Source organism: Brachyhypopomus gauderio, chromosome 11 (assembly GCF_052324685.1).
Source record: "Brachyhypopomus gauderio isolate BG-103 chromosome 11, BGAUD_0.2, whole genome shotgun sequence".
Taxonomy (NCBI): domain Eukaryota; kingdom Metazoa; phylum Chordata; class Actinopteri; order Gymnotiformes; family Hypopomidae; genus Brachyhypopomus; species Brachyhypopomus gauderio.
The window spans coordinates 10,139,449-10,163,175 of NC_135221.1; the positions used below are offsets into that span (position 1 = coordinate 10,139,449).

At 42.9% G+C, this 23,727-nt stretch overlaps 2 protein-coding genes across 2 annotated transcripts; one reads left to right on the plus strand and one right to left on the minus strand.

Moving 5' to 3' along the window:
* Nucleotides 1-89: 89 nt before the first annotated feature.
* pde6a (phosphodiesterase 6A, cGMP-specific, rod, alpha) lies at nt 90-13,284 on the minus strand. The gene is made up of 21 exons (XM_077021843.1): nt 12,723-13,284; nt 11,160-11,312; nt 10,835-10,924; nt 10,596-10,736; nt 10,186-10,260; nt 9,999-10,063; nt 9,655-9,721; nt 9,406-9,453; nt 8,856-9,005; nt 8,182-8,325; nt 7,902-7,967; nt 7,664-7,810; nt 7,401-7,508; nt 6,797-6,906; nt 6,501-6,588; nt 6,220-6,320; nt 5,864-5,971; nt 5,491-5,554; nt 4,770-4,844; nt 4,303-4,386; nt 90-3,865 (listed from the first exon to the last, which is right to left on the minus strand). Exons 1-21 carry the CDS (start codon nt 13,197-13,199, stop codon nt 3,611-3,613), a joined length of 2,616 nt encoding a protein of 871 aa, XP_076877958.1. The 5' UTR covers nt 13,200-13,284; the 3' UTR covers nt 90-3,610.
* A 1,670-nt stretch (nt 13,285-14,954) lies between these two features.
* On the plus strand, nt 14,955-22,947 carry slc26a2 (solute carrier family 26 member 2). Its single transcript, XM_077021844.1, has 4 exons — nt 14,955-15,100; nt 18,183-18,796; nt 19,954-20,693; nt 20,929-22,947. Exons 2-4 carry the CDS (start codon nt 18,215-18,217, stop codon nt 21,704-21,706), a joined length of 2,100 nt encoding a protein of 699 aa, XP_076877959.1. The 5' UTR covers nt 14,955-15,100; nt 18,183-18,214; the 3' UTR covers nt 21,707-22,947.
* The last annotated feature ends 780 nt before the right edge of the window (nt 22,948-23,727 follow it).

The window sequence follows — 23,727 nt, forward strand, 5'->3', positions numbered from 1 at the left end:
ATTTCAACATAGTGTCAATCTATAATGTACAGACTGAGATGATCAAACTAAAAGAAGAAACTTCCAAAAGGAAGCCTTTTCAAATGCAATACATCTCCATTTCAGCAATCACTACAGAAGCTTGAGATGACCTGACCAAAAAGTATATTTGATGTTTGTACCAGAAAGGTGCAGTTAAGCATCGAGTCCATCTCACGATCGAATGTTATGACGAGCTTGCTTGGCCCTCATTTAGTGTGTGTGTGTGTGTATACACACGTGTGTGTGTGTGTACGTGTGCTTCTTCTGATGATTTTGAACATAAATACCCCCATTGTCACTTAAAACCATGATGTCACATCTCCGATCTTCTCACAGTGCTTGAGCAGCAGACCGTGCCCTCTCGGTCACCACTCCTAGTAATCCGCCCATCCTCATGTCTGTGCTGACTCTCCAAATTTGTTCCCATTCCACGACATTTTTACTGCCCCACCATCAGCTATCGGAGTATCTCTGAGGTCTCCGTGTCCAAGAAGCCAGTGATGGTCATAGTCTTGCTGCTTCAAGACCTTGTCTTTTTGGGGGAAGGAAAGTCGCATCATGGGGCATACATCGAATTCTTTATTTCTTTTCTGTTGATTGTGTCTTTACATCTAATAACTATCAGATGATTACTATGATTTTCCTTTTTTAACTTAGTTTTTGGTATATGGTAAATACTGCTAGTAAGATTTTATATTTTTACATATATTGGTTTTATTTTCAGTCTGTTCTTTTTATTTATATGCTGTGTAGTTTGGATGTCTTTAATGGTGTTTTTCTTTGTATTGTGTGATTTCATAAGTCTTGAGAATGGAGACAAATGCATTTCAGTATTTTTGAATTGTTAAAATCTAGTTTCACAGATTATATGGTGGAAATCTGATGTTATAAATTATATTTTAATTCATGTAAATAGTTTAAAAGAGATGGCTTCCTTTTGAACTGAATACCTTTCTTTTCAGAGATTGTTTACATTATTAAACTGTAGAAACTGATCCTCATATACTGTACAAACTACATATATTCATCTATTTGCCTCCAGAAAATAAAAAAATATCCTAATGACCACGGTACTCTGGTAATGGCTGCCTGTGTTTACAGATTAATTCTGAGAAACGTCCTCGCTCCGTTTTCCTGTACGGGAGTCTAAATGATGTATGCAGTCACAGTTACAAAATCATCACCGCAGTCAATATGAGGAAATGGCCTCGGCCAGAGCGGATGGGGGGTGTGTGTGGTGGAAGGTTGGTGGGAGTGTGAAGTTGGCCTTCTCAGCAACATGTTGAATCACAGCGTAAGCAGGAAAGAAGGGAATGGCCACTGTTGGATATTCAGCTCTCCTAGTAGCAGGATGAAAGATCAGCTAGACAGAACATGATGATGCACTCCGCGTTGTTCCAGTGGCGGTTTGCCGCTCTGTTGTCTTGTGATTCAGGTCTCGGGGGCGAGGCTGCCTTCAGCATGTCCCACACGGGCCATCGGTGCTCGCGTGTGTGAGCACGCTGATATCACGAGGTTCAGGAGCTACACGTGTCCCACTAAAGTTGACCGCAGCACTGAGGTAAAAACATTCCGACGAGTCATGACGTCACACCCTGCTGACGTGCGGCGGCTGCTTGATTGGTGCGTCACGGCTGACCCCTCTCTTCCTGTACTTCCTGCCGCCCAATCAGCCGCCTGCCTGCTTTCCCACTCAATTATGCTCCACCACCCCCACCCGCACCATGCTGGGTTTTGGAAAATCATTACGGGTGTCTCCCGTGGGACGGTTAGCAAGCACACAAGCTCAATCAAGTGTGGAACTTCTGCTGGGCAGAAATCTGCTGTTGCAGAAAATCTACAAAGCACTGATGGGTTATGTGAGCGCCAACAGGGCCAGAGGTTTTTATCCGATTCTCTTTAAGTTTCAGCACTTCCGACTGTGATCGACCACATATGTGAAAGATAAGTGTAAGCTTAATATACAGCAATTAAACTAGCAAATGGAGCTACGTCCAGACGGTCATCTCCAACATTACATGTTTACACGCTGAGGGTATTAATGTGTTGTATTCGAGTATGATTGTAAAGCTTCAACGTTGTAAAATGGAGTAACCTACATCAGACTGTCAACTTCTAAGCATGACCTTAAAAAGTAGTTAGTTGTCTTAAATGTGAAAATAATTCAATCTTGCTAACCGAGACATTTTGTATATTTGGAAATTCCTGCTGTGGGCCCTGTACGATTTAGCAGAGGACACAGGTCTTAGACTGTGTGGCTGGTCCATTGCTTGCTGCAAGAGGACAGAGAAGAGAGGTTAAACTTGCAGAGGCTGGACATCAAGTGTCTCTTAGACACAAAGTGTCTACTTAGGTTTTGCTCCATAAGCAAAAGAACATTTCTCAGTTCCTCTCAGCATGAAACCAGCACATCGGCAATATCTGTATACAGATTTTTAGTTCATTCCAGTTTGTATGGATCGATATGTTGTTTGGCTTCAACACCATGCTGACAGGTTCAGGGCAATATTTGAAATGAACATTTGCATGCAAGGTGTTTTGTTGACGCCAGAGGTGGGACCAAGTCAGTGTTTTGCAAGTCTCAAGTAAGTCCAAGTCTTTATCCTCAAGTCCCGAGTCAAGTCTCAAGCAAAGACAGTCAACTCAAGTCAAGTCTCGAGTCAAGACAAGCAACCGTCAAGTCAAGTCCCATGTCTGAAACTTGGAATTTCAAGTCCTTTCGAGTTTTTTTTTTTTTTTTTATAGGCACCAACGCTTTACGAATGCTACGCTGATGCATTTCTTTACTCGTTTTGTTGGTGTCCGCCAGCCAAAAGATGACAGATCATTTACATTTTATCTTCTCTTAATTACATAAATGTACTTAAACAAGAATGTTTCGTTACATCATTTTATACGAAAATAGCAAGCTTCATCGTAAGCAAGATGCTGTCATTACGAATGGTTATTCTAAACATTTGGATAAAATGTTTAAATATAGACTAATAAAAGGTTAGGGTTATTTTTCATTGTTTTCTGTTATTGTGGGGTCACGGTGTAGGCTACTATTGTTACCTGGAGATTCAGTGGGGTCAAATATTCTGATGGCTGCCGTCAGAATTGGTGACCCCAGTTAAAAAGGCTCACCTGTACATCCCATTCATGATTTCTTTGTTGGCTGCAATGGTGAGGGGATGGTAAATCTTGTTTAAGTACATTTATGTAATTAAGAGACGATAAATGTAAATATAAACATCTGTCATATTTTGGCTCGTGGACACCAACAAAACGAGTAAAGAAAGTGCATCGGCGTAGTTTACGTAGCATTCGTAAAGCGTTTGTGCCTCTGAACAGAAACTGTGAAATAGCGCCCCCTGTGGTCACAAAACTCGACGGTCACAGAATCTGGTGTAACGCCGGTCTGCGTCAGAAGGACGGAAATGAAATTAATGGGGCACACTTTATAAATATTAATATGCGTTTTAAAATTTAGATTTGGGGTAAAAAAAAATCAAGTCTTTGCAAGTAAACAGGTTCAAGTCCAATTCAAGTCCCAAGTTATTGGTGTAAAAGTCCAAGTCAAGTCTAAGTCTCTGAATATTTTTTCAAGTCAAGTCAAAAGTCTTAATATTAATGACTCGAGTCTGACTCGAGTCCAAGTCATGTGACTCGAGTCCCCACCTCTGCCCTCACCTGGGTTGGCAGCAGGTTTAGCCCCGCCCACTGCACCCTCCTTGGCCTTCTTAGCCTCCTCAAGCTGAGCCATCTTGGCCTCGTGGATTTCTTTGAGGCTGTTCCACTCCTTCCTGTTGTTCAGCAGCCTCTCCAGCATGGGCGTGATCTCCACGTGGAAACGAGAGAACTCCTGCAGGAGGAGAGAAAGAGGGAGGCGAGTGTGTTGACAATGAGGGATGGGATGGAGATGTGTCTAAGGCTTTGTTGACGCTGCTCGAGTTAGCTTGTGGAATCGTGATGGCGCACTAGTGAATGATTTCTTGGCATTCTCTTGACATGCTAGGTATGGTGAACTCCAGTTCAACGTATTCCATAACATCAAGAAAAGAAAAGATATTGTGCGACATATGACATTGTAAATCTGTTAAAACAATACATCCTCCCAGTATTTTACAAGTCATGTTACCATTCAATAACATGCACCATTTGTATATAAAATAATTAACCAGTTTCTTAATTATGGTCACAGCTGTAAATAGGTCCATGTGTAGACCAATCCGGATAAATAAAAAATCCAGTTTTAATCACTCAAGTACTGCATGGACTTATCAAAATAGAGTAGCTCACCTTGTACACAAAAGAACAGACAAAATCAATGAAACCACACTGCAGTTTGGGTAGTTCGTCTGCTTTGTTCCTATCCATCATGGGCTGGAGAACACACAGAATTTCATTAGTCTTATGTGAGAATGAAACATGGCATGAAAAACAGCTATTTTTTTCCCCTTGCTCAGAATTGTTGGGCTTGAAGTTAGTAGCCATGTGACAGCAATTTGAAGAGCTCAACATTAAAGGATCTGGAGTCAGCGTAGTGTAAAATAGGGGAGTTAGGGAAGACTGCAGCTGACTGGACCAGTGTGACCGCTCTTTCTGATTCACTGCTCCACATAATGGGCAGTACATCACTACGTGGCCCATGGGAAATCTCAACTCCCTCTTCTTCTCTGTCTTTCCTATCTCTGCCTCCTCCTCCTTCTCCTCCTTCTCCTCCTCCTCCTCCTCCCTCTGCCTCATCATTCCACAAAATATCTCACGATGGGCTGCTGCTCGAGGACGGTCCTCTCCAAGTCACCTTGTTCCCAGAACTCTGCCGCCACAGACAGGGCCACCTGCAGGATGACACGGGCACGCTCGCGTTAACTTACACATATGCTAAGCTGCTCCCTGCATACGCAATGTTAGGAATATATCAGATGAATAAAAGTGTTAAAGACCATCTGTCTGAAGTGATCCCTGGGCTTCAGTGAGCTTTTTAATGTGACACCGCTATCAATTTGGCTACTCAGTGGGATTTATTAGCCTAAGATCTCCACAGACTGCAGATTTGGGCTAATAACTCAGCAGGACAAAAGTACAATAGTTTGACCCCAGACAAGTTCTTTTGCTGGGGCGTTGGCACATCTGAACTGTAATCACTAATTAATTAAGCTAACATGTCCTGTCCAATTGTTACCATTGGCTTGGCTACATACTTTAATGCATACTAGAGAATCGCTAGAAAGAGCAAGCTTTCAGACGTGTCAAAATCTCATGTCACAAGTTCAAAGAACGGGTGAGGCCACAGCGTCCTAAATGCGTCAGATAACGCAGTGTAAACAAATCATCACATTACCATAGGAACAGAGGCGAGACTCATTACAGCATATCGCATGGCAGCAAGGATATTTTCTCTGTGCACTCATGGCTTGTTCCCATACAGAGGCGCTGGAATCTGGCCTGCTGAGCGAAATTACATTATGCACAGAACTGCCATACCTTGCTCTGGATCTCCCAGGGCTTGGCGATGGCAGACAAATCACAAGCAGTCATCATCATTGCCCTGTTGTGGAAACATCACCAGCGCCATGCTGTGGTTATGAATGAACTCAGTGGGGTACCTATGATGGTCATAAAGTGAGAACGCGCTATGCAAGAAGTATAAGACGAAATATCCGTCACATCCGTAAGGCGAACAATCACTGCACCGCACCGGATTTCTCTTGCTGCGAGTCTGGCAAATTTGACTTGCACTTATGTGCAGACATGCAGAGCGAGATCCTGTGTTGGATGGACACCTATAGTGTTCGTGTCGATCCAGATGTACACCAGTGGGAGCTAATTCGGCTGTACACCGCTAGTCAGTACTTACATGACTATCTCTTTCCTGGTTGTTTCTAACATCATGTACTTGGTCCATTCTTCCTCAGACTCATATGTTTTGGATTGATCCACAATCTTTTGAAACATGGTCCTTTTCCTGCACATAAAGACCAACATCCCAGGGGCACATAGCCAAATGTCTAGTGCTTAAGAGTCCAGTGCTTAACACTGCTGTGGTCGTATCCAGCTGGACTCAAATGAATACTATTAGAGTTAATGCAGTAGTTAATTTGGGGGATTATATACTGTTGTAAAGCACTAACTGCCCAGAAATATTCTTACTCTTTCTGTAGCATTCAGTATTCACACACCATAGGAACTGTATATAATATTCAGTATCCTTACTTGAAATACAAAGCCAAATCTGTTGCAATGATAGCGATGTCCATCAAATGGATGACGATATCATGCTGACGCCGGTTAAGATTCTGGTAGATATTCAAAGCCTGAAAAGATCACAGAAGATGAAGAAACACTGCCTAGTGGCAGTAAAGAAAAGGTAGCCATCTTGCTGGGCTGCCCTGATTAGACAGGGGCTCACAAGGATAGGGATGTGAAGCAGCTATTCCACAGGAGTGTTAGCAGGAGCTTTGAAAATCTGAAAAGTATCTAAAGTTTTGGGTTACCTCATCTCTTAGTAGAGTTTTACCAAACTCCAGATGGTGTCTCTCAAGGATGGAAGAGCCATGTAGCTTTGCAAGTGGATTCCCTGACCTTTGAAAATTATTTGGGAAATTGAGGTGCTTTAAAAGAAAGCACCAAAACATTAAATGCTCCAAAACATTATATGGTTGACGTTATATGATTGAGACATATTGTAACAGCACATCTTTGAGATACACCGTTTCAGTTCACACATTTCACAGAGAGACCTGAGGGATGTTGACAGTACATGGCAGTAGTAATTGTGAGCAGACCGTACTTCATCTGGTAGAGGTTGTTGGTCCCACGGTGGTCGATGTCATGGCAAAAACCAGCGGTGAGCATGGCCATGGCCTCCAGGTCCGTGTAGTAGCGCTTTAGGTTGCCTGTCTGAAAGTATGACAGGACGAGCATGAATGGGCCTCCTGGTGGAGGTGTGTAAGACCAGACGCCCAGACCCGGGGTGGCCGTCTGCTGGGTCAGGGCTCTCCAGGCTCAGGAGAGCTCATTAGGCTGGGAGACACCTGGGAGCGGTGGTGACGAGGGCTGATGAAGGGCTGGGCTCCCACCTGCTCCTCACCATCGTGCTGTCTGACTCATGACTCGGCCGCTAGGATCGCTGACGAGGCAGCAGGGAGCTGCTTCATACCCCGAGGCCTCATTAGACAGCCATGCTTTCCACACGAAGGGTTACGTATTAAGGGGAGGAGCCTGGATCAGTACACGTTATCAGCACAGGGCGAATCCATCAGCACCTCGAGCTCCGCAGTCAACAGGTGGTGTTCGTAGACGATCTATTCATAGGCGCAATGTAGCTGGTCTAATATTAACCACATATACCCATCAAATGTACATGGCATTACTGTGTAGTGACTATCCCTCACCATAAGCAGTGTGAACATGGTCTGTCCAACGTTGAAACCGTGTCTCCAGTTGTGGTAGGTAATTTTTCGGTAGCCTTTACTGACGGAGTACATGAACCTTACCAGTACCTAAGGATGACAGAGCACCTCTGACTCATTATATCCCACAATTAGGCAAAGGTATATATAAAAACAAACGAACAAATTTAGAGGCAGGATTGCTAAACTAATCATAGAAGTACTTCTGGATATAAGATTATTCTAAGCTTTGAGCCTGAACTCACCTCACGGGGAATATGAAACTTGTCCACAACTCCCAGTTCATAGTACATTGCAATGCCACATTTGACCAGGTCCAGTTCAGAGTGATCAAAATCACAGAAATGAAATTCAAAGATCTCTGACTCCTCTGAATCAGGTAGAGCCTCCGCCTAAAAGATATATAAAATATCACATAAGGGAATAATTGATAGAAATGTGTTTCACTCATTACATTTTCGGTGGACACATTCGATCATTTACCAGAATCTCTTCCAGCTCATCTTCATCACATTCGTCTGGTTCTTTTCCATACACTTCGCGTGTATTCTACCACACAACCCACAAATCAAACTGATATTATTGTTCTACACTTTCCCATACATATCATATTTGCTAAAAAAACCAATCTGAGATATAAAACAAATGCTCTCTTTGCAGGTTTGCAAGGAGTTCTAAGGAGATCTTCAAGAGCATGGTGATCTATCCTCAGATGTTCATTATGGTTGTGTTCCTGTGGACTCCACATGATGCAGAAACCCACCAGGATGTTCTGGATCTCGTCCTTCCTGCACTTGACGTGGTAGAGGACCATGTCCTGGAAGATGTCCTTGCGGTTCTCCAGCTTGTTCATCTTGTCGTAAGTGTCCGGGTTCAGCACTGACCAGCCGAGGAACTGAGTGAGGGACTGAGACAAACAGGATGAAGAGCTTGGATTCCAACCCACTCGCCTGGTTTAATCTCACTCCAGTCTAGAACAGACCCACTCACCCGGTTTTATCTCACTCCAGTCTAGAACAGACCCACTCGCCCGGTTTAATCTCACTCCAGTCTAGAACAGATCCACTCGCCTGGTTTAATCTCACTCCAGTCTAGAACAGACCCACTCGCCCGATTTAATCTCACTCCAGTCAAGAACAGAGCCACTCCCCCGGTTTAATCTCACTCCAGTCAAGAACAGACCCACTCGCCCAGTTTAATCTCCCTCCAGTCAAGAACAGACCCACTCGCCCAGTTTAATCTCACTGCAGTCAAGAACAGACCCAGTCGCTTTGTTTACCAGGCTGACTCTGCATATGGCAGCAGAATCTGTCTCTTTATAGTTATAACAGGCTCTGGGTGAAAAGTTCAAAAATAAATAATGCAGAGACTGTTGTGTAATAATACAGCTGTGACTCAGAACCGCGATATGCCTACCTATACCAAACCCACAAATACCTCCATTAGTGTTTCATCCATTTCGTCGAATGGCTTTCCATCTTTCCTGTTATAGAATGTTGCCACACCAACTATTTCCTCCTTCTTGTTCACGATGGGCAGTGACAGAACATTCTTAATAGTCCACCCTGATTCATCCAGCGGCTCTTTCTGTGAAACAATGTGATGGGGTACAAAATGTAGTCAATTGACAAAACGTTAATACATTTAAAATGGTAAAATGTTTTCTATTTGCTATAAAACCTATACAACTAACTACTACTACTTTAACTATTCTACTACTACCTATTAGTAATTACTACTAATAATAATATAATAATAATAATTATTAATACTAGTAATAAAAATACTAATACTATAATAATAATACTATAATAATAATACTAATACAACTACTAATAATAATAGTAGTAGTAGTAGTAGTAATAGTAGTATTTTTATAGTAAGGCCACTAACCAAGAGCACGGTTGCTCTCTATTTCATGATTAAGATCCAAGCAGTGTTTGATCTTTTCATGATTACCGACAGAATACAGAAAAGCAGAGCTTACTTGAAATTCAAAGTATTCATCCTGTGCAGCATTCATGATGTTACAGATCTGTAATGCAGACAGAGGGGAGGGGAGCACACAGCTCGCTTTCATTCATTACTGTCACCCCACAATTCCAGCTCCCCGTCATTGAATTCACATTTCATTTCCCATCACTGTGCACACGAGAGCTGTACAGTCCCCCGTAACGGCGTCGCGCTCCAGGTGACGTCAATGACTGAAGTGTCTGCGAATACTGCAGATTCTCACCAAGCCATTTTCAGCTACGTAGGTGGGGAGTCCACTGACCAGAGCCCAGTGGTCAGCAGGAGGGCTCCTACAGAACGCAGCAAACGCACCTCATTTACCAGACGTGACGGAGCATATACACATGGCATCTTGTGGCCTAAATGCTTTTAATACTGAAGCAGCATGTTGGCATAAGGATATCCTCTGACAGGATTACATAAAAAAATGTCAAAAAATATTGGTGTGTTATGTCTCATTATGATTCCCTTGGTGAAAACCAGTGTTTCGTTTCGTGTTTCGTTCTAAAGTCATAATGAAAAGCCAGGCAATCAAATGCTGAGAAGAAGATCAGAACCTGAACTTACGGGATCACTTTAATGTCCTCCTTTCCATGCAATATGTAATCGATCACTTTGTAGAAGTTGATTTCCTGATGGGAGGGAAAAAAGAAACAGAACCTAAAGCAGCACAGGTCATATTTGTGACCGAGAATGCTGGTTTTAAATGCTAAATGTGTAGAGGTTAGCAAAAAGTTTATTTGATGACACTCACTCTTCCATCAGGAGTCTTTGGTCCTGAATATGGAGGTACTTCACCCATCAGAACAGGCCAAAGGTCAAAGAACTCCTAGAGGCATTGGAAGAGATGTTTTTGTGAAGTGGATAGTTAATGATGTGCAATTCTTCAGGGGGATATACTCTTTCAGTACTTTTTGTTACGCTGTTAAGACTTTGGGAGGCTTCAGACTCCCCTCGGTGAGGACACTGAACAAAATGCTCTTTCATCTAGAGACAATCCCGTCTCAGTGCGTTTGTTTTTGTTTTAATGTCAAAATCTTTTTTGTAAACACACGTGTTTGACATTTCGACCGTTTGAAGGTGCTCATCGTCCACTGGAAAGATTAAAAAAGAGAGTGTAAAACCAGGCCAAGCAGCGACATGAATGTATCTCGAAAAAATCACCTTTGTTTTGGTCATGTCAAGCAGGCCCACAGAGTAACGGTCACAGTTGAGGAATGCGCGCACCGTGTACAGCGCCTTGTGGAACTGTCTCTCAATGTCCGTCAGCTCCTCAAACACTTTGCTGGCAGACCAAAGCAAAACCTGTGAAGCAGAGGTAAAGGCAACCATCTCAGCAGACCAGAGCCAACGCAGTGTTACAGCACCTAATGAAAAAACAGCCTGGTTTTCCGCCATCTCACCTGTCCTCTCCTGGTTTCACAGCTGTGCAAGTAACTGAGGTGAAACACTCGCAGAACAAGATTGGCAAAGTTCAGGTATTTCTGCAACGTCTGCCAAAATAGATATTTATTACAGGTTAACTGACTAATATGGTCAGAAAACAGACACAGAAATGCGATGAATGGTAGTGTTTATTCAGATCCTTCAGTATTTTATGTGTTAGATGGAGAAAGACAGTATGATGTACATTATCAAAAAAAACTGACATAGGATGAAAGAGAGAGAGAGAGAGAGAGAGAGAGAGAGAGAGAGAGAGAGAGAGAGAGAGAGAGAGAGAGGAGACACCTCTTCATCCTGTGCGGTGAAACTGGGGCCGTCAATCTTGTTCACGGCCATGATGACAGCCACCATGTCCTTGCCATTCATGATGGGAGTGGCCAGCACATTTCTGGTTTGGTACTCTGTCAGTGTGTCCACAAAGTCACTGAAGTGGGAACACTGAGGGAAGGGAGACAGTGTCAGAACTCTTTAGGAAGTACGTTGCATCACTTCTGAGGGGGTGCTGATCCAAACTGTATGAGAGTTTCTTGTCACATCATAAATAGTTTACATGGATCTGGTTTGTTCACATTTTCTAGGGGTCTGACCTTTTCCATTATAAACAAAAAAAACTGTCTGGGTTTAAAGTTCCCCTGGTTGTTTTGCACACCTTACACCTTTGGGAACTGGGACTTCTCACCCACACAGTCACTTCTGAGCAGGTAATAACAATTGTTTTTTCCCCTTAATTGGAATAGATATTTAGGTAATGTCTTGCACATTATGCAGACTTGAGATTATGTTGAAAAATAAAGTATGAATGAGCTGAGAAGTAAGAGGTTGCTTTTCTGCTGACGTGGAGAACATGGCTTTAGGCTCTGACCTTTAGATTTAATCCTGGATTGCTCTAATTCAAATGAGATTATCTCAGTTTATTCCTGCATACAGTAACACCCACAGTCAGAGGCAAAGGACAGTGAGCTTGTAAAACCCCACTCTAGAATCCTATGGCACTAGTGCGGTGAAGCCATACAGTCATTTGTAAGGGAGATGACAGAGGTGTTGAAACAGCTGCCTTCCAGAGTGTTAGACGGCTGCCTTCCAGGGACTTCTGGATTTCGGTCACACAATGCCATCGACAAAGATAAAGGAAGCCAATTTGTTGCAAGTGATTATGTGCTCTGGAGTGGTCATGTTCAACAGAGAAAAACGTTTTGCATGATGAGTAGTCTGGTTTTGCATGCAGAGGAAGGGTGACATTGTGCTTCTCACAAAAGTGATTGTGCCTTGTTAATCAAATAGAGAGGTGAATTTTATGCCTTTTACCACTGTCATGCACATCTGGCTAGGTGCTTTAGAATAAATCAGTGTGATTAAGGTGGAATTTATGGGCCGGTCCTGGGAATAGCATTCACATCCTTCCTTCTGTTCCCTGTGTGATCTTTTAAATACACAATATGATCTGATCATGACAAAATAAATACAATTCTCAAACTAACGCTAACAATCATTTCAGTTCATATAAATGCAGTGTTGCATCATATGTACCTGGCAAATGGTTGATCTGTGAATGTACAAAACCAATATTGTTATTTTTTTAATGCACAAAAATGGTAGATTGTTTGCAAATGATATTATGGCTCTTCAGCCTGATAGCAGTGTGTACCAGAATCTTATGGGAATTTGCAGTCCTGCAGTGCCCTCTACTGCTCTGCTTAGGTATAACTAATATTTTGTACAGCAAGAACGGCATAGTTCCTCACCTACATACCATGCAGAGTGGGCCTTCACTATATCTTATATCTTCTTCTAGGCTTTGCACATTTGAAAAACACGCTTCTTGTCAAGGTACGAGAGAGGTTGACGAACCTGTGTTACATCAGACACATTTACTGTCTTCTTCACGCACGCCACGTGTCCCACGATGCCTTGGTCCAGAGGGTAGACGATCTCACTGTCTGGAGGCACGAGGCAGTCGTCCAGCGCGGCGTCCTTGTGGACGTTGAAGAGGCGCGTGGCCAGCTCGGCTATGCCGTTCCGCTGCCGGTACATGAAGAGGCTCATGCGGTCGGCGCGCAGGATGAAGCTCAGGTGGCGCATGAGGTTGAACACGGCCCGCTCCATCTGCAAGTGTTCCTGCAGGTCCCGCACCATGTCAAAGATGACCTCGCTTTGCTCCACCGAGTTCAGCTCATGGTAGGAACCGGTGTCCACCTCTGTCTTCTTGCTAGTGGACAGCAGATTCGAGATGACCTGTGCGCGGAAGTGAGAGTCATAGTATTGCTTGGCGAAGGCCGGATTGCTGTCCAAAAACTTTTCGGCCACATCCTGGTCCACTACAGCCATTTAGAAGAAGAAGTGTGTGCTTATTAAATGTCCCACAGGACTGCACCTGCGCACACCTCAGTGGTTTGTGCTGTCTTCTGCACTTAGGCTGTGGACTGCTGAGAAAGAGTGGAGGATTATCAGGATTGCTTTAATGAGGCTAATCTTGTATCTAATTATAACTTGGATTATGAATTTAATTGGTATTAGAAATAGTCTACATTAACATCCATATCAATGGGGAATAAAAAAAAAGTGAATTCATTTGTTTACATGAATATTTGGCATTAGGGATATGGGCATAGGGATTTTGTTAAAGCAGACTTGTTTGTAGTTTATTTATCTTAGTTAAAATCTTCTAGCACAATGTAGATAATCGAAGATCATAAATAATTGTGTACCTTATACTTTTGCGTGCAGTAAAGTGACTGTGTGAGCTAGTCCATAAAACATATTTGGTCCTTGTATCCCTGACACTGCATACCAGATAACATACCCTGCTGGACCATCTGAATAACACTAGATATCCACTCAATGTTTCACAGAGAGCAACAGGAAAACCTTTTCTACATTATTCAGGAAATGTCCTATCAAAAACAATAAGACATGACAAATAACATTAATCATAATAACAACCATGAACCCCTCACACTCCATGACTACATTTCCCAGCATACACCTGCTATGCAGCCCATTTGTCATTTCATCCAGCTCCAACAATCAGCTCAGCCTCATTTGCTGCTCCTCTCCTGATTATTAATTATACACACCAGTCTTTCTTAATTCTCCTATTTAAACCTGTTTCAGGTGTTTGTGTGGTATTGCCATGTTTAGTTCATGTGTGCTGCATGTTCTTGTGCTCTTGGTCTGTCTTACTGGTTACTGTCCTCTACTGTATTGTTGTCTTTGCTTCATCCTCCTATGGTCTGCTCAGTTTATTCGACTGGTATCTAGATTAATGTGCCCCGGACTCTCTGCCTACTGACCATCCCATGTTCTATGACTATGGCTCTGGATTATCCTCGTTCAAATAAAACCAATTTATTTATTCTTATCTGACAGTGTCTGTTTCCAGTCTGTGATATTAGAGAACCATTTAATACAATACAGCATTAACTTGAAAGTCAAAAAAATGTATCCTGAGAGGTATCCATAATTCACAATTACTCATATGTAATGTTATAAAACAGTAGAACTAGAAGAAGAAACAAACGAGACTGAAAAAAATCAATAATTCAAAAGAACATGTTTATTTTTAAATTATTGATCAATTAATATTTAAATATAAGTAAAAGCCTGAGCCACATGACAAGTTAATGTGACAGTGAATTCAAGGGTGGAGTACAGTGAATTGAGCACTGAAACTGGCAAAATATAAGCTAGAAAACAAAATCTGTAAACTCAAATAAGCAACACTGTAAATTGTAGACGGGACAAACTTTGCTCATGGTCTGTTTTGCTGTTTTGAGTATTGACTCTATAAAGTTATTTATATTGGACACTGTGTCCTTTGAAAAATAGGCAATCACTTAGATTTTTACGTATGACTGGTATGTAAGTACATTCTTAATGTAATAAAATGTACATTTCAGAAATAAAATTTTGTGGTGGTCTAATATTAATAATTAATATTTATAAAATGCATAAAATATGTATTTTGTATACTTTCTGTATGTTTTGGTTCCTTTTTTAAAATGGAATGTATAGCCTACTTATAAAGTTGTTCAATATAGACTTTTATTTTGACATGAATTGATTCGTAATTGTGGCCAAGTGTTGCTACAATCACAGTGATCATGAGAGGTCTCTACTGTTGCATGAAGTTAGTAGTGTCACTAAATCTAATCCCGGCTGAGAGCGGACACTTTTTTGCGGTTATTTGAATGACGAAAGTAGCAAACTGACTCCGTAGACATTAAGAGGTGAGTAGCAGCCAGACTTTGGCTCTAGCTAATGTTCTGTGAGTTCCTGCCTTTTCTCATTCCGCTTTTTTGGGTAACGTGTACGTATCCTGTAAAGTAAATAACCGTGTGCGTTAACTCGCTGTACGTTAGACTTCACATCAATGGTCCTCATTCATGAAACAGGAGCAAGGCACTTTGCAGCCGGTCAGTTTATTTTTGATCTCTCATCATTTTTATGTAAATTATAATTTCCTGATTCTGCATGTTGTCATTTAAAACTGAAATAATTTTTTTTATCCATTCATTAATATATACATATACATATATATGTATTCGTTTTCTTTTTACCTCGTGAACTTTTGGATACTTTTGGTTCGTTTGGCTCTTTATATTCACAATGCAAAGTAAACATGTAAGACTGTTTGTTCAGTACAAACATGTGGCAGGTTATTGCTGCCTAAACAAATTTCTTTTTGTTGTGACGTGTTTCGGTCAGTTCTGTCGGTAGTGCCATTCAACATTTAGCACATACAGGATTTATTTAAATACTACACTCATGATTAAACATAAACTCGTATCACACATTTCTTCATTAAGCGGAGATAACTGCACCAGAATATGACTTTCAATATAAAGAAACGCTTGTTTTCTACCCACTATACATTCTATACCCCAAAATGTGTTCTGCTTAAATCCCTCCATATACCCGTACTGTAGTTTACAAACGTATACAAAAATGTCGCAGACCCAAAGATTGGTTGAAGAGATGTCCATGTCCTTTATTATTGTCCATGTGCAGACAGTTACCAACACACTTTCAAGAGAATGCCCAAAATATACAACGAACAAAAAAATGTTGAAATCTCCATCATTATACTCAAATAATATATAGGTCAGTATATGCAAATTAAAAGCCATAATTATGCAAAATTACCTATGATGTCCCATTGTATGATTTGTATGATTATTTACTTAATAAATAAGTACTTATGATGACCAACTCCGCTAAACACCTAAAACATAAGATAGAATTCTGCACCGCTCTGACCTTGGTAGAGACAACACACAGACTCACAAGGAGGCTTTCATCTCTCAAAAACAATCTTACCCAAAACATAGTATGTTCTACCAAAACCAAAGTGACAGTGTTTAAGATGCCTGCTAATGGAATGTTCCAGAATGTTCCATTTGAAGCTTGTACACTGACCCTTAGGCCACCAGGAGCCGGTCCCACTGCAGCGTTCAGTAAGAGCCCACAGACTCACACAGGCCTCTTAGACTTTACGTTATTATCTCAAAGAGAAGCCCTGGTGACCTTACTGACAGGATGTCCACATATGTGCATTACTATATTGCACCACTGGTGAAGTCACTTCTAGCATCATGGTTTCCAGCTATTTTACACATCAGATGTTCTACAGAAAATAAGACAGATGAAGCGGATTTATTGATGATATTTGACTCCGTTTTGTTGTACTCCGTTACATATTTTCTATATTTCCTACATAAACATCCTGCATAATCCATTCCCCTGATGGAGAGGGCAGTGGGGCTGTTATCCAGGAGGTGTGTTCTGGCTGGCAGGCGGGAGAGCTGCGTCTTTGGTCTGGTGGTCAGAGCCTGCATTTGGCACCTAGAAGATGCAGGTTTGGAGATGGGTGTGGTTTCTGACCTCTGTCTTTACTACAGTGAGATGTAGCCAATCACTGACTACTATAACTGTGTGTCTGCCCCATTTCTGATTCCTGCTTTGTCCAGTAACATACATGTAGGCTGCAGATTGCAGAATTTTCATCAATAGTCCCCATTCATGAACTCCAAACATATAACGCATATTACATACAAGTCAGTCCATTTATTTTACCTGTAACATTATTTTGTAATTTCCTGATTGAGTATGTTGTCATTCTAAATTGAAGTGAAACTATTTTCACGAAATAAAACTAGTTTTGCAATTACTTGCTGGAGCCTGGAGCCATGGTTATATTTCAGTTTGGTAATTGTAGACTGAACCAGGAAAGGGAACTTGGGTTACAGTTAATCATGCATCGCTTTATGCGCTATTTGTTTACTTAATTACTAAATCCCCCCAGTTTGAGTATGCCTCTCCTTTCTGCAGGTGTCGAACAAGATATTTGATTAGAACCTTTTTTTGAAAAGGTGTTAATCAGTAGATTAATTACAACAGAGTATTATTGCTGTCAGCATATGTCGTTGAAAATATTTTCCATTGATTTCCTGTTTTCCTAATAAAGTGTAGTACAGTTTGAATGACTTTTACGTGGTACTATGCAAGGTACCATTTCATGTATTTGTTAGTCAGAAGCTCGGTAAAGATGTCCGGAAGCCGGGCCGTCCTGGAGCTGAGGCGTAGGGGCGCGTCCACAGAGCACTCTTTGTTGCTTTTTGAGGGAGTGGGTTTACTGAGACTGACTTAGAGTTGTGCCTTAGCTGCTGCGCCTCATCACGAACTAGAAACTGTGTGTGGCCACGGCCTTCATATGTTCTTGCATATCACCACCAGTCCAAAAGGTGAAAGGTACTTCACAGTTTTGCTTAATGTGCTTCTGTTTATGTAGTGCTCTTTCTCTGATTAGAACATTTAAATTTATTTGTCTGTTGGTTAGGTTTGGTAATTCTCAAACCTGTCAAACGATTAGTGAGATAATGGAAAAAACAAGGCTATGACTCAACATTTATGGTTGAATTACAGTGATTGTAAGATGATGGGTTGTTTTGCTTAGTAATATCAAATTTAGTATTTGAGCTCTAGATGTCAAAAGGCACCTAGCTGTTCGAACCTTCTAACATCAGGTGAGGCAAGGCACGCTGAGATAAAGTGATCTATGAATCAATGATTGTGGTGCTGTGTAACAAATATTGAATGTCTAGGGCTTGCCCTAATGAATTGTTGGACCATGATAAAATTCTTATCTTCGAATTAAAAGTCAATATTGCATTCCCGTTTCCCACAGACTCATAAGCACACCTGCCTACTTCTTTGTCTTGATGTCTTAATTTGTCAAACTGATGTTTAACATTCAGGCTTGCATCACGGTCCTCCGTGGCCTTATTAAAAGATGTGTCCATCTGTGTGCAGTGTTCTAAGGGAGAGCTCTGGATCACTGCGTGATGTCTGCTGGTGACAACAATGTGGCTGGCGAAACACCCGGACCTGAAGGGGACCTTCACGTCCCCCTCGTCCTCGAGGAGCGCTCGAAGGAGGAGGAACCCCTGGGGGCCGCGCTGAGCCGTAAGCTGAAGAAACGTTGCTCCTGTAGCCCGGCTCGGGCCTCCGCTCTGCTCCTCGACTTCGTCCCCATTCTGAAGTGGCTGCCGCGGTATCGGGTCAAGGACTGGCTGTTGGGTGACGTGATGTCGGGCGTGATCGTCGGCATCTTGTTGGCGCCCCAGGCCATCGCCTACTCCCTGCTGGCCGCCCAGGACCCCATCTACGGCCTCTACACGTCCTTCTTCTCCTGCATCATCTACGCCTTCCTGGGCACGTCTCGCCACATCTCGGTGGGCATCTTCGGGGTGCTGTGTCTGATGGTGGGCCAGGTGGTGGAGCGGGAGCTGGCCGTGGCCGGATACGTCCTGGACAGCCAAAGCAATCAGACCGTCCTGGAGAACAGAACCATCCTAGCATGTGATCGCAGCTGTTACGCCATTATTGTGGGGTCCACTGTTACCTTCACAGCAGGAGTCTTCCAGGTATGACGTTGCCTTGAGGCTCCAAAGTGTTTTATTTTTCCATTTTAGCAGTATTTATGCCAAATGATTAATAAATAATGCCAAAAATATATAATGTTCTAGACAATAAGGGATGACTTTTAAATACAGCTACTTTATAGCTATACCTTGCAGGCTGCCGCTGACTGTAGTCAGCTGTAAGTTGTGTTGTCCACGCTGGCACCACTGTGGCTGGGTGAAGTCCGCTATCTCGCACTGCTGTGTACGCAGGTTTGGAGTGTTTGAGTTTTTGGTCAGGTGTTTGCTGCATGCTGGCAATATGCTTGAATCTCATACATTCATTTGTGAATACTGTTTGTGCAACTGTTTTTGAATGGAACCTAAAGTGATAGACAGTATATGTGTTTTTTCATAAAGTATCAAGATCTGCTCCTCCCTGATTTCAAAATGGGCTGTTCATGACGGGGGTCACTTAGGAACACGGCATGCAATTGTGCTGATAACATGACAAGCTGTCAGTCAACAAACTTAGAAAAGAATTTACACAAATGATTGGTACCCTAAATGGCTACAGCTGTAGAGTAGGTGTACCAAATAAAGAATAAAATTAATAATAGTGTTTGCTCACTATAATCTTTCTCAGTATAATCACCCTAGAGACTTAATTAGAAACATCTCCCTCATGCCTGTGCTCCCTGGACACTTAATTAGGTTCGGCCACATTTCTGATGCGTTTATAAGTGGCCTCCCACTGCCCTGTGTGGTTACACTCGGACATCCTCAGCTGCCCACTCACTGCTCAGGTTCTGATCATTAACACTGACATGGCGCTGGCATGGGTGTGGGCGCTGTCTTTATCAGGCACAGCCATATTGCTGCTGCTGTCTTTTCCTTTCTTTCTTTCTTTCTGTTTTTTTTTAATGCCATTGCTGAAACAAAAGTGACCCGCCACTCAGATATATTCAGCCAGCAATGGTCTTGTGATTTAGAAACTGCCCAGTGACAGAGTGCGAGAGGATGGCTAACACAAACCATGCATAGCAACAGAAGGTCCACAGACCGGCTGTACAACCACAGCAGTGAGTGTAGAGGTGTAGTTTACAAGTTTGGTGCCAAACCAGTGAACCGGTGTGGTTCAGGCTGTAATGTAAAGGAGAACTGTGTTCCTGTGGTTTCAGGTGTTAATGGGTCTCCTCCAGGTTGGCTTTGTCTCAGTGTTCCTCTCGGACTCTCTGCTGAGCGGTTTCGCCACTGGTGCCTCCCTTACCATCCTCACCTCTCAGCTGAAGTACCTTCTGGGCCTGAAACTGCCTCGTGTGCAGGGATGGGGCTCGCTGATCAAGACTTGGATCGGCCTACTGAGGAGCCTCGACCAAACCAACATGTGCGACCTGGTCACCAGCGTCCTGTGCCTCCTCGTGCTCGTGCCCGCCAAAGAGCTGAACGAGCGCTTCAAGTCCAAGCTCAAGGCGCCCGTCCCCTTCGAGCTCTTCGTGGTCGTGGCCGCCACGCTGGCCTCGCACTTCGGCCGCTTCAACGAAAAATACGACTCGTCCGTGTCGGGGAACATTCCCACGGGGTTCATGCCCCCTCAGCTCCCCGTCTGGTCGCTCATCCCCAGCATCGCGGTCGACGCCTTCTCCATAGCCATCATTGGCTTCGCCATCACGGTGTCGCTGTCCGAGATGTTCGCCAAGAAGCACGGCTACGTGGTCGACCCCAACCAGGAGATGTACGCCATCGGCTTCTGCAACATCGTCCCGTCTTTCTTCCGCTGCTTCGTCACCAGCGCGGCCCTGACCAAGACCCTGGTGAAGGAGTCCACCGGCTGCCAGACCCAGATGTCCAGCCTGGTGACGGCGCTGGTGCTGCTGCTGGTTCTCCTCGTCATCGCTCCATTCTTCTACTCCCTGCAGAAGTGCGTGAACGTGGTATAAATGCATCGGTAGAAGAAAGCAAACAGGAAGAGAAACATTTCTTATTAAACCGGTGGTGGTATCATTTTAAAAGGTTTTGATGCGCTGCTTTCTTAGATTGTCAGAAAAAAATGTTCATTAACTTTAACATTACTAAAATTAAATGTTGCTAAGATTTTGATGATGGTTTCAGCTTTTTGCATCTTTTGCTTGTCCTCTCTGTTTCCTATATATCAGGTGTGTCCTGGCTGTCATCATCTTGGTGAACCTGCGGGGGGCGCTGCGCAAGTTCTGTGACGTCCCCCGGATGTGGCGTGCCAACCGCGTGGACGCCAGCATCTGGCTCCTGACCATGGCCGCGTCGGCACTGCTGAACACGGAGCTGGGCCTGCTTCTCGGGGTGCTGGCCAGTGCCTTCTGCGTGCTAGGCCGTACGCAACGGGCCCAGGCCCTCCAGCTGGGCCAGAGCGCTGAGCGTGACATCTTCAAGGAGCTGGTGGCATACAAGGGCCTCCAGACGCTGCCCGGTGTGGCCGTCTTCCGCTACGAGGCCCCCATCTACTATGCCAACCAGACCCTGTTTAAGAAGTCCCTGTACCGCAACACGGGCCTGGACCCGGTGAAGGAGAAAGCCCAACGCAAGAGGCTGGAGAAGGCCAGGAAGAAGCAGGAAGAGAAGAGGAAGGGGGCGGAGCAAGACTCCCAAGAGTCCAATGGTAAGTTCCTGCCAAACGCTCCTCCCTTTCACACCCTGGTCATAGACTGCTGCCCAGTGCTGTTTCTGGACACGGCGGGCGTCGGCGCGCTGAAGGAGGTTCGTAAAGATTTTCAGGAGATGGGTGTGAGGCTGCTCTTGGCACAGTGCAACACCTCTGCGATGGAATCCCTGCGGAGAGGTGGCTACTACGACCCGGCAACGGGAAACGGAGAGATCGTTTTTCACACTGTCGGAGATGCCGTCCATTACGGCCAAAGCCTGCCGTCACAGAACGGTGACTGTGACACTGCTTTCTGAAATGTTCTTTTGAGCTCCACTTAACTACATTGAGCAGTCAAGTACTCGTCCCTTAACATAATGTCAGGTTTTATTCTAGTTGAGCATGGTATTTTGCTCATTTTGTAACAAGTGGAGAGTTGTGATCTGCATTTTGGTGCCTTTTTCAGTTCTGTAAAAATGAGAATTCACCAAAGATATAAAGTTCAGAAGAGTGATTGCTGTCAATCAATTATTGTTTGTGTATTGCACAGTACTTGTGTTTGAAGGGAATACTCCCTTAAATTGATGCGTCTCAGGGCATGTCCTTATTTTTCCTGGACAATCAAACCCAAGAAAAGACGTTTACTGATCTTAAGTGCAGGAAGACTTTTTCTATATATGGAAAAGATATTTATACAAAAACACCCAGATTAAGGCCTACTATATATTACAGAGCAAAACTATTTATTTTGGCTATATTTAATAATGTAATAAAATGTTTTGAGTCACAGTTACTTAAGTGAAAGACGTTCACATCCCCCATGTGCTGCAGTCAGACTGATTTGTAATGGGAGTTCTGCGTGCAGCATGTCGGTGTCCTTCATGCGAGGGGGAGGGGCTTAAATTAGCCTTTTAAATATCTCCATTAAGAAAATGGTGCAATCATTCGAAGATAAAATATATATATATATCTTTTTAAATTTATGAAATATATTTAAATTACTTGTGCTGTTAAACAGGATTTTTAGTATATATGACTAAACCTGGATGAAGGTCACATTTTAAGAGCTGTACATGTGGAAATCGAGCTAATTCCAAAGAAACTGCCTAAGTGCTCAAGGTCCAGGCTGTTATGGGAACATCAGGTGTGCCAACTAAAGCTGTAATGCGAACACTATGTCGTTTGAGTGAGACGTTCTGTCACACAAATGCCATGTTTACCGAACCTCTCCCACTTTAGGAATATGTCTTTCTGTGTTACATTCTATCATTGTAGCGTGTTGAGAGGTAAGGTTGCATTCCTTATTATTTATTTCATATCAAACATCTTTATTAATGGAGTTAAGGATTTGTTAAAGATGTACTTTTTATCCTTTTAGTAAGATTTTATATTTAAATATCTAATTATTATTATGTCTGGTGGTGAAAACTGTTACAGTTTTTTTCCAGTATGGTTATTCAAGATGTCTAGGCAAATATTTTTGTTTTTCTTAATTTGTAATCACATTTTTAGATTGTTAAAATCTACAGTTTCAGAAAATAAACAAAGTATCCAGTGACTGCAAGCCTCTCTTTCCTCTCTTGCTCTCGGTGTTGTTCTAAGGAAGCCAGATATTGATTACTGAACACTCAAGACATCCTTGCTGTGTGAATTAATTCCATGGCATGACAACGCAAACCTGCCTGGGCGGATTTGTAGCACGTCAGATGGGAACGGTATGGTAAGCGCATCCTGGACTGTCCCAGACTGATCCCAGACCTGTTCTCACTCCCCAGCACCGTGGTTCTTCCTCCAGGAATCTTGGCTTATCTCTGTGTGGGTTTCGGATTGCCAAACAGACCCCAAATCCTGCTGATTGCCCGGTCATTAAACAAGTCAGCCCCGTTTGTGGTTCATTACTGCCTTTCTGTGAGAGGTATTCCAGCTTGTCACTGAGAGGTGGTATTTTAGCAGGACTGCAGCTAGGATTTTGTTGGTTGGTGTGCTAAGATGTAATTTGGTATTCATATGAAAATGACATAAATATTTTGTAACATGCCAATTGCATTAGCATAGCAACAGATAATTGAGGGTGAAACATGTATGAAGGAAATGAAGGAAGTACAGAGAGTATGGTTTCAAAGGTCTCAAGTGTAGTCCCAAATATACCATCAGCAGCAAATTTAGTTCCAGTGTAAGTGCTGTGCATTACCTGAACATCACCACCAGAGGGCAGCATGATCAAAGTGAGGAAAAAACATCTTTCACTGCAAACGGACGTTTTCATTGTGTCATATAGTGCTTCATATTCGTGCAGTTTTGGTACGTGTCATATGAGAACTGTCCAAAGATTTTGCAG

Bases quoted from the DNA above. Each gene is read 5' to 3' on its own strand.
- pde6a (XM_077021843.1), bottom strand. From the start codon at position 13,199: ATGGCTGTAGTGGACCAGGATGTGGCCGAAAAGTTTTTGGACAGCAAT. The intron at 7,968-8,181 runs GTGGGTTTCTGC...GTTGTGTGGTAG, and splicing joins ACGAGATCCAGAACATCCTG to AATACACGCGAAGTGTATGG. The intron at 4,387-4,769 runs GTGAGATATTTT...TGTGTTCTCCAG, and splicing joins TCCTCGAGCAGCAGCCCATC to CCCATGATGGATAGGAACAA.
- slc26a2 (XM_077021844.1), top strand. From the start codon at position 18,215: ATGTCTGCTGGTGACAACAATGTGGCTGGCGAAACACCCGGACCTGAA. The intron at 18,797-19,953 runs GTATGACGTTGC...CTGTGGTTTCAG, and splicing joins TCACAGCAGGAGTCTTCCAG to GTGTTAATGGGTCTCCTCCA. The intron at 20,694-20,928 runs GTGCGTGAACGT...CCTATATATCAG, and splicing joins TTCTTCTACTCCCTGCAGAA to GTGTGTCCTGGCTGTCATCA.